We start from the raw sequence: 9,286 nt of genomic DNA, 5'->3' as shown, positions 1-9,286 counted from the left end.
TCTAATGTAAGATTAATATAATTTTCGTTTATTAATTTGAAAACAATCAAAATTAACTAGAAAATTTCAACAAAAAATCTCCTATATCAAATTTTTATTAGTATCAAATTTTTAGTCAACTTCGTAATATTTTTAGTCAAATTCTCCTATACATTTTATTTCGGAATAAATCGTGTTATATGATCTATTTATGATTAAGACTATTAAATATTGATTAAAAATTAAGGCGTCGTCGTACTTTATTGATTAAATATTAGACACTATCAAATATTGATTAAAACTATTAATTTGTTATTTAATGGTAATTTTAATAATTAAAAAAATTTACTGATATTTAAAAATTGAATTTAAAATTTAATTTTATAAAATTAAATCTAATATTGATTAAAGAAACAAAGTGAAGGATGGCAAAAGGGAAGAACAATGATAATTTTGAAATAATATCAGATTTACTACATCACTAAAATAATATCAGATTTACCAAATTGTCCAAACCCCCTAAAATCCCCCAAAAGGATATTTTCGTCACGAAACAGTGAAAAATGACCACTTTCGAGATAAACGCTTAGTGCAGGGTTGTCTGGGGATATTTTTAAAGTCCAGGGTTCATTGGCGAGATAAACGCATAGTCCAAGGACTATTTTTGCAGTTCACTATTATAAATTTAGTTTGTGAAGTATGTGGTATATTATCTAATGTGATCTTCCGTTTTTTTAAAATATCTCAGAATTATCTAACTTTTGATGTAATATTGCTGGAAATCATTTTTCACTATTTCGTGAATATTTTGCCATTCTGGTAAGAAGAACATGAAATAGTAAAAAAGTTATTTCAGCAATATTACATCAAATACTAAAGCTGAGTGAAGACCTTTTTAAAGAATGGAGACCGCGCGCATCTAATATGATCGGATGGTTAAGGGACAAATTTGTAGATTCTTAATTGGTAAAGTACAAATATGTCTCATAGGTTAAAAATACCAAGAAATAGTGGAAACTGGAAAAGGCATTACAGGACATTTAAAAAAATAGGGACCATATTTATTATTACTACATAGTTCAGAAACTAGATTTTTAGTTCTCTTTTTGAAATATTGTGTTGATTCACCTATAATGTAAAGAAAAAGAATTGGTGGTATTATAAATTTAAAAATATTACATTAAAATCAATGTGTTCACAGTAAAAGTAACTATACTCGAAAAATTTAAATGAAATTTTCGTCTTGTGCGATACAAACCTAGTGTTGCAATCATCTAGGAATATACATCTATCGTGATTCTCTTGAAAATGTTTCTATATTTTGATTTCAAATATAAAATTTAATAATTCCCATTCTATACTACCAAATTAAATCAAGGGTCTTCCTTCTTGGTTTGGTTTTTCCAAGAAAGGAAAGGGACTTTTTTCTTTCTCATTCGGAAGGCTCAGTCCCACACTCTGATGGGAACAACCTCCGCACTCCGGCGCTCCAATGAACAAGAGTTCTCCGCCTTACTCTATTTAGAATAGTGGTCGATCCCTCGGGAGGGAGTTACATTCGTAACAACATATTAAGACGTTTCCTTTTTAAGAATAATTAACTAATTCATCTCTTCTACTGCATATCTTTCTTACAATATCATCTCTTCTTCCATGGTTTTTTGATACTTTATTCTATATTTCTCATTCTTACTTTATTTTCAATAATTTAATTAATTAAGACGACTGCCTAAATTCTCATGTAAAAAATAAAAAAAACATTTCAATTAAGACGAGGAGAGGGACTGAGGGAGTACTAGATTGTGTTGTAGTACCCCCTCCTTTTCTATTGAAACATGCACACTTTTATTTTTTCATTTGTCTCCGTATTCATTTTCTAACACTATCCCACAACAAATTATAAAAGAATAGTAGTACATATTTACTCACTAAATAATAATGCCCTGAAGTGGAATTATTTTCTCCATTCACTAGACACAAACAATAGTATAGTCAATTCTTGATTCACCCATGATAGAAACATCACTAGATTTCTTAAAACTCATGTGAAAAAAATTTGTGCATGTTTTATGGGAACGAGGGAGTGTTGGATATTTCATATTTGGATGGGATTATGGTGGTGGGCATATAGTAGGCTCATATCAACAACATGTTTTTTTAGTTGGTTATACGTGTTGTCATTCTCAACTTCCAAATTCTTGTGATCATGAAAATGACGAAAAGGGAAAAAAACAAGGAAAAAGATACGAGAAAATAGATTTGACAGCCCCTAAATATAGACCTAGGCAAATTTACAATTATGGTATATGAAAATGGCTAATTTCATAAATGTACCAATTCTTTTCTTTTACTTTTACAAATTTACAACTACTATTCAATAGATACACAAAATCTGGTTGAGCGTATTATTTGCTTAACACAACAATAGTAGACTAGTAGTAGTAATAATATTATCTATTTAGTACTACTTCCAATATTTAACACTTGTAATAGGGGAACCTGAAATAAGATCTAACAATTAATTTTTTTATGTAAAGGCGACACAAAGTGGCAAACTAGTTAGGCTTTTGTTGCCACTCTCATCTCCACATTTATAATTGCGCCTAATTTTCCTTCCACTCTCTTTGTTGTTTCGTTGGTCACTACGGATGTAGTAATAATCCTTGTGCAGAAACACCCTCAGCCTCCCGTTTTCGCGCTCCACGCTGCAGGCGGATGAGGAGGCGAGGATCGTGATCACTAGCCGGCCACCTCCACGCTGAGCCTCCACTTTAACACTGGTGATAGAGGTGAGCGGTGGTGGGAAACTGCTAGTCTGTTTGGTTTTCTTGCCAATTTCCCGAGGCTTGATGTTGCTCGAATATTGTCGCTCTTGTGTGTTGTCCGAGCATATGTCGAAACTTGGATCAATGCAGCTTCCACTTTCACTCCCTAATATCTCTGTGCACATGTCCAAGCCTTTAGTGCTTAGTAAGAATATTGATGGATTTGTGGCTGTCTGTTTGAGTCCATGTGTAGTAGTAGTGTTTTTGCCATTCTGCAAGAAATCCCAGCACCCGGTGGCCTTTGTGCTGCTCATGCTGCTGTCCGGACAACCAGTGTTCTGGTTGTCCGGGTGAGCCCATGAAAACGTGGAGTATGGTTCCGGGTCCGGTTTCGACCAAGATTTTGAGATTTGGGATGTTCTCGAGATAGACGACATTTTTCGGTCGATAAAAGGAGAGTTTTGAGAAAACGGGACGAGAAGAGAGCGGGTACAGGGGAGACGCAGGGGAGATTTGCCTATTTTAAGAGGATGAAAACAGAGGATAAACAGAGATGGTGGGAAATAATTGTGGGAGGGGACGAGGGTGAATATATAGGTGCAAAAAGTGTTGGAATCTTAGTAGTAGCTTTTACTCGGCCACACATATTTTAATTAGGGGATACAACAAACAAGAAAATCCAATAAAATTATGGCCATATTTGTCGCATAAAATTCCACTAAATTGCTTGGTTTATTCTCCACAAAAATAGACATCGATACAGTCCATACCAGATTGGCTGACGAGGACAACAGTCAACAGTACAAATGAAGCCGATAATAACATATTTAGGCAGCATGTTTTTATTTAAATATTTATTTCCGTACATAACCTGAGCCCTCAAATTTTGAAAATTTATGATTGTTCCACAATATCGCATGAGGCGTTCTAAAAGTAAATGTGAAATGTAATCGTATTTATTTTATTTTTCTTTTTTCTATTTACAGCTATTTTCATTTCAATGACCAACTTTTCTTGATAGGTACTACTGACAATGGATGTCAATCGGGCCAGCCTACCGGGTTTCGGGCCAATCCTATTCGGGTTGTGGGTTAATCAGGCTGTGATTTTTTTGGGTTATAAAAGTTCAACCCTAACCCTAAAAGCTCGGGTTTCGGCTAGCCCAGTGGGCTAATCGGGTTGCTACCGATAAAATTAACGTGCGATCAATCCAATAAACAATGGTGAAAATTAGTTATATTTACAAATTGTAAAATACTTAATTATGAAAAATTTGAGATATATGCTTAAACTCAAACATAAACATGATCAAATACTAATATTTGAGATTTATGCAAAATAAAACATAAACATCAAGAATTTTTAAAGCATGTTTTAGAAATTTAAATATATTTTTAGTGAATTTGAAGTTTCTAATTTATATAGTATCTATTATTATGTTAATAAAAATTTATATATTTAATATATAAAATTAAAAATTATTTTTTTAGTAATCTATATTATAAAATAACCAATGAAGTGTTGAATTAGAGTCAATCAAATAGAACGATAGAAATTTTATCGGGTTTTCGAGCCACCCCATCGGGTTTTCGGGTCTGGCCCTAACGGGTTGCGGGTTAATCGAGTACGAGCTAATCGGACTGTGGTTTTATCGGGCTAGAACTTTTCAGCCCTAACCCTGTAAATTTGGCGGGCTATTCGGGCCGGCCCACGGATTGCGGGCTACATTGAGATCCCTACTACTGACTTATGATGGCACTGAATAGAACAGAATAGCCATCCCAATTTGATTAAGAGTGAACTACATAAATGGTATCTGATCTTTTACTTTCGCACATGAATGGTACCTGATCTTTATTTTATATCATTTTTGGTACCCAGTGACAAAAATAACCCTAGGTATCAAATATGTGATTTTTTTTTCATTGAGGATATTTTTGGAGATTTCAATTAAATGGTACCAAATATGTGATTATTTTTTCTTCCTTTCTTATTTCTCTTTTTCTTATTTAGTTCCTTATTCTTTCTTTTTTCTCATTTTCTTCTTTCTTTTTAGTATTTTATCTTCCTTTCATTTTTTCTTTTTACTCCTTAATTTATGTTTCTTCTTTCTTCTTTTTTCTCTTTTCTTCTTTTTCTTCTTTCTTTATAGTGTTTTATACATACATCTTATTGCATTATATAAATAAAAAACAAAATACCTAATTACTTTAATTATTTGAAATAATTAAATTAAATATTTTTTATTAAATTATTTTATACTCATTTTAAGGTTGAAACGCCTAACTAATAATATTCAATTTTTATATCATTGCAGTTCACAACGTTAAATTTTTATTAAGGCTATATTGATTAGTTAATAATAATAACAATAATAATAATTATTATTATTTTTATTATTACATAATATTATGTGATTCATAATTTATATAATTATACTATAATTATTTATTAATTACTATTAGTTTTTAGTATTATAATAATAATATTATAATAATAATTAAATATAATTATAACTATAATTATATTTAAGTATGTTTGAATGATATTAAAAATGAATTAATTATTAATTTATAATATCAAAATAATAATATTAATATTGATTAATAATAATAATAGTATAAAGAATTAGGAGAATGAATGAAGATGTTATAACATCACTTTTGGTGCTAATTTTATGGATGCCCAAAAAACCCTCTATGACATAAATGGGAAAATATATTTGTTTAAAGGGTATTTTGGGAATAAAATTGCATCAGGTACCAAAAATGTGATTTATAGGTACCAAAAATGATATAAAATAAAGATCAGGTACCATTTACGTGCGAAAGTGAAATGTCAGGTACTATTTATATAGTTCACTCTTTGATTAAAATAGTCGTAATAGTGGATTTTGCTACATGCTAGTACTATTCATTTATAATTTCCAAAACCAACACCAAATTTTGGTGAAAATGATTTTTTGGCAATATTGCATCAGCATTTTAAATTGAAAATTGCTTTTTTTATTATTACGGCGTTACCATAATAATAAGATTAGAATAGAAATTTTACATTACATTTAATTTTAATTAAATTTGTATTTGTACACATAGGATAATTTCATAACCAACTAGTGATACGAAATTTAAAATCTAGTTTTGTCTCAAGATCTTGGATAGGGATGACATTATTATAGAAAATATATATGGAATAAGAATCATAGCATATGTATTTAGTTTGAACATTCGAAACAAATATTCATATGTATTTATAATATTTTCAAGTAAATAATCACATATTTTTATATCAACATAATACAAATATATTGTGATATCCTAATAATATGTTATTCATGGACTTGAGAGTATTTTCGTCTAAGAAAATTTAAAAAATGAAAAGGTAGTTTAAACGATATTATATTGAAGTTAATGGGATCTGCTAGGATATTTTCAAGTGTTACTTACCAAAATTAATATATTGACAAAGTTCGTGGACCAAAATATGTTTTCGTCTATAATAATAACAGTATTAATTAGTACTTATAATTGTATAAAATTATACTCCATTAAATGAGAAATTAAAAACGATTTAAATTCGATTAGATATGATTGGATTCCAGTAATCATTCTCGTTCGAGCCAAATCGCACTGTGGGACCCCAATGGACGGCCAGGATTGAACACAGTCTTCAGTACAATTACAACGCACCGCCACTATTCGTTTATTGAGAAACTAAAACACTTGAAAAACACCAGACCTCCACCATACACAAGGGGGTGCTGTTCATTCTGCCCTAGTGTTGTGTTTCTAAGTGAAGGAGAATGGGTAGAAACAAAAAGATGGTCTCTTTCCAGTTACCTAATGATGCTGCTAAACAGGTTTAACACTTCTTTTCCCCCCTTTTCTTTCCAAACTTGTCACTTATTTTATTCTATGTTTATGCTTCATGCATCATGGTTATTAGTACTCCCTCCATTCCATAGTAATGGAGACAATTCTTTTTGGCACGCAGATTAAAAAAAATTGTGGTAGGTGAATTAAGTAAATAGAGACTATAGAGTGGAAAATGGAAAAAGGTAGAGAGATGTAGAGAGAATAAAAGTAGGTGTGGAAAAATGTGTTGACTTTTACTAAAAAGGGAAATGACTCTATTACTATGAACGTACTAAAATGGCAAAATGACTCTATTATTATAGAATGGAGGGAGTACTTGCTGAGCTATTTTTAATTGGTTAGTTCTTTTTTTTATGAACGCTGCTGTTTGTTGGTTTGAGGCTTGATGACATTCTGTCCATGTTTGGTGTTTAATTGATGGCCGAAAGTGACGGATTTGGATCCTCTGCTATGCTCAAAGCCACAGCAGGGGATGCTGTTACAAACAAGCTATTATTTTATATAAGATAAACTTATGAATAAAATATGTGTGTATTAGAGCACAACATCCCCTGCTGTGGCTTTTAGCACAGCAGGGGATCCAGATCCGAAAATGACTATTTTGTTACTTTGTGTTGGAGCATTTCTTAAGAAATAAATATTCAATGAAAGTAGAGTGAGAATAAAGTAAAACATAGAATGAAATAGGAGGGTTGTGAGAGTATATTAAATTAAGAGAGGAGTAATAAAGTAGGATAGAGTTTGAGACTAAACTAAGAGAGAGAATAAAGTAAGAGTGATGACGTGTGTTGTGTTTTTTTAAAAAATGAAATGGCCCAACTTTAATGGGACAACTATTTGATGTTTTTCATTTTTCGTTATTTCTATGTCACCATTCTTATCTCGTTGAGCGATGCAAAGTCTTTTATCAAGAAAACAAGAAATATTCAGCCAAGTAGGCACAAGAAAGCAAAAGTATGCAGTTGTTGCAAAACATGGTATTGTTGTAAATGCATGTCTGTGTGTATGAGAGAGATTGTATATCTTTGAAGTGGTGAGAGATATGGAACATTTGAAAGTTCTCAAACTAGAAGTTGAATGTATTATAATTGTATGGTAGGATAAAGCATCCAATGCTAGTTCAGAAATGAAAACCGGTGTGGAGAAACTGCATCTGCAAGCTAAGGAGGCTTTGAATGTGGAGAAGAACTCAAGGGCCGGGACTGTGGTTGTGAGACGATCAAGTCGTATTAAGAGTTTGACCCCATCTACTAATAGCCCTGAGTTGGAACATGTTCCGGAACATGTTGATCTTGTTGAAGAGGAAAAGGAACAAGAAACTGAGTTTCAGCCAGTTGGCAATCTGCTTGTTGAAGAGGAACAGGAACAAGAGGTTCAGCCAGGTAGCAATCCTCCAGAAGCGCACGGAGGAAGCCTGGAAGAGAAACTCGATTATCTTGTTGAAGCTGTAGATTATTTGAAGTTCAAGGTTGCATAAGTTTGTTTGAGCTACCAATCTCCACGAATTTCCTTTATTAATGAATCTGGTTGTTGGTAGGTTTGTAAACGAGATGCAATGGCGGTCCCTTCTCCTGATCTCAGCTACAAAAGCTTGTACCTCAGTTCACAAAAGCAGGCAATGACGGCTTATGGTTTTTTGTTTTTTGATCAATGATGATCGTATATTACTTTTGTGGAAGGCTGAATTTTCTTTTGTTGCAGATTCAGATGTTGATAGATGAACAACTTAGGCTGGTCAAGAAGCTGGAATTCGCTCGTGGAAAAATTGCAGCAGTAATCTTAAACTAAACTCTACTTTGTTTTTGTGTTTTCAAGATGTGTCTTTTGATAATATCTCATATTTATTGAAAATGTGAAACAAAATTATGAAAACAAGATCATGATTTTTTAGCTTAACTGCCTAACATCCATGGATTGTGCCTGCCATCTTTGCTATTAATATTCGATATACATGTGTTTGATGGAGGAGTCTATTTAGTTCATGTAGGAGTATTATCATCATAATATGTACAATTTGGATTTGGATTTGGATTTGGATTTATCTGTTGGTGCACTATGTCTGTTTTATCTTTAGGATTTGAATTGTTTTAGTTTGAAATAGCTTGTGAGTTGTGACTGTCTTTTTCCTTACACTGATTTTGACAGTATGAGGAGATGAAGGTTGCTGTGGGAGGTCAGAAGGAGTTTGTGCTAGTCTCCGAACTGGCAAATGCTGCAGGCGTTGCCACTGCAAGCTTATCGCCTAAAGTAGATCAAAAGAGTAGCCCATCTCCTCCGCCTGAAGCAGTTCAAAAGAGTGGCCTGCCATCTCCCAACGTTCGTAAGCAAAGTAAGCAAATTGGCCAGAAACGGGCGAGGTGTTGATGCTGCTGTTAGTCGTCGTAAGTAGGACATATCTTTGTGGTGGTGGCTTCTACCTTTATTGGGGTTAGTGTGCAAATGTTGTTTAGACTTTGTGGCTATTTTGTGGCTAGTAGAAGAGAAGAGTGACGATGAAAACTTGTAGTACTACTATAGTATTTTGCACTGTTTCCTTAAGGCTTGTTGAGTTGTTGTCCATGCCTTTCTATCCACACTATAGAGAAAATCAGAAAATGATCATTTTAGTTGGCATTAAATTAAATCACTGTCCGTTTGCTAAATTCTCTTGGCACCATTAAATAACAT

At 32.6% G+C, this 9,286-nt stretch overlaps 2 protein-coding genes across 2 annotated transcripts; one reads left to right on the top strand and one right to left on the bottom strand.

Annotated features, from left to right (window-relative positions):
* Window positions 1–2,506: 2,506 nt before the first annotated feature.
* Window positions 2,507–3,181, bottom strand: LOC125206314 (protein FANTASTIC FOUR 4-like). The gene has a single exon (XM_048105587.1). It carries the CDS (start codon window positions 3,179–3,181, stop codon window positions 2,507–2,509), a length of 675 nt encoding a protein of 224 aa, XP_047961544.1.
* A 3,282-nt stretch (window positions 3,182–6,463) lies between these two features.
* Window positions 6,464–9,176, top strand: LOC125204535. Its single transcript, XM_048103221.1, has 5 exons — window positions 6,464–6,603; window positions 7,719–8,087; window positions 8,157–8,234; window positions 8,321–8,392; window positions 8,765–9,176. Exons 1-5 carry the CDS (start codon window positions 6,547–6,549, stop codon window positions 8,981–8,983), a joined length of 795 nt encoding a protein of 264 aa, XP_047959178.1. The 5' UTR covers window positions 6,464–6,546; the 3' UTR covers window positions 8,984–9,176.
* The last annotated feature ends 110 nt before the right edge of the window (window positions 9,177–9,286 follow it).

The sequence above is a fragment of the Salvia hispanica genome, chromosome 2, assembly GCF_023119035.1.
Source record: "Salvia hispanica cultivar TCC Black 2014 chromosome 2, UniMelb_Shisp_WGS_1.0, whole genome shotgun sequence".
In the NCBI taxonomy this organism is placed as follows: domain Eukaryota; kingdom Viridiplantae; phylum Streptophyta; class Magnoliopsida; order Lamiales; family Lamiaceae; genus Salvia; species Salvia hispanica.
This window is presented reverse-complemented; position numbering and strand designations above follow the sequence as displayed.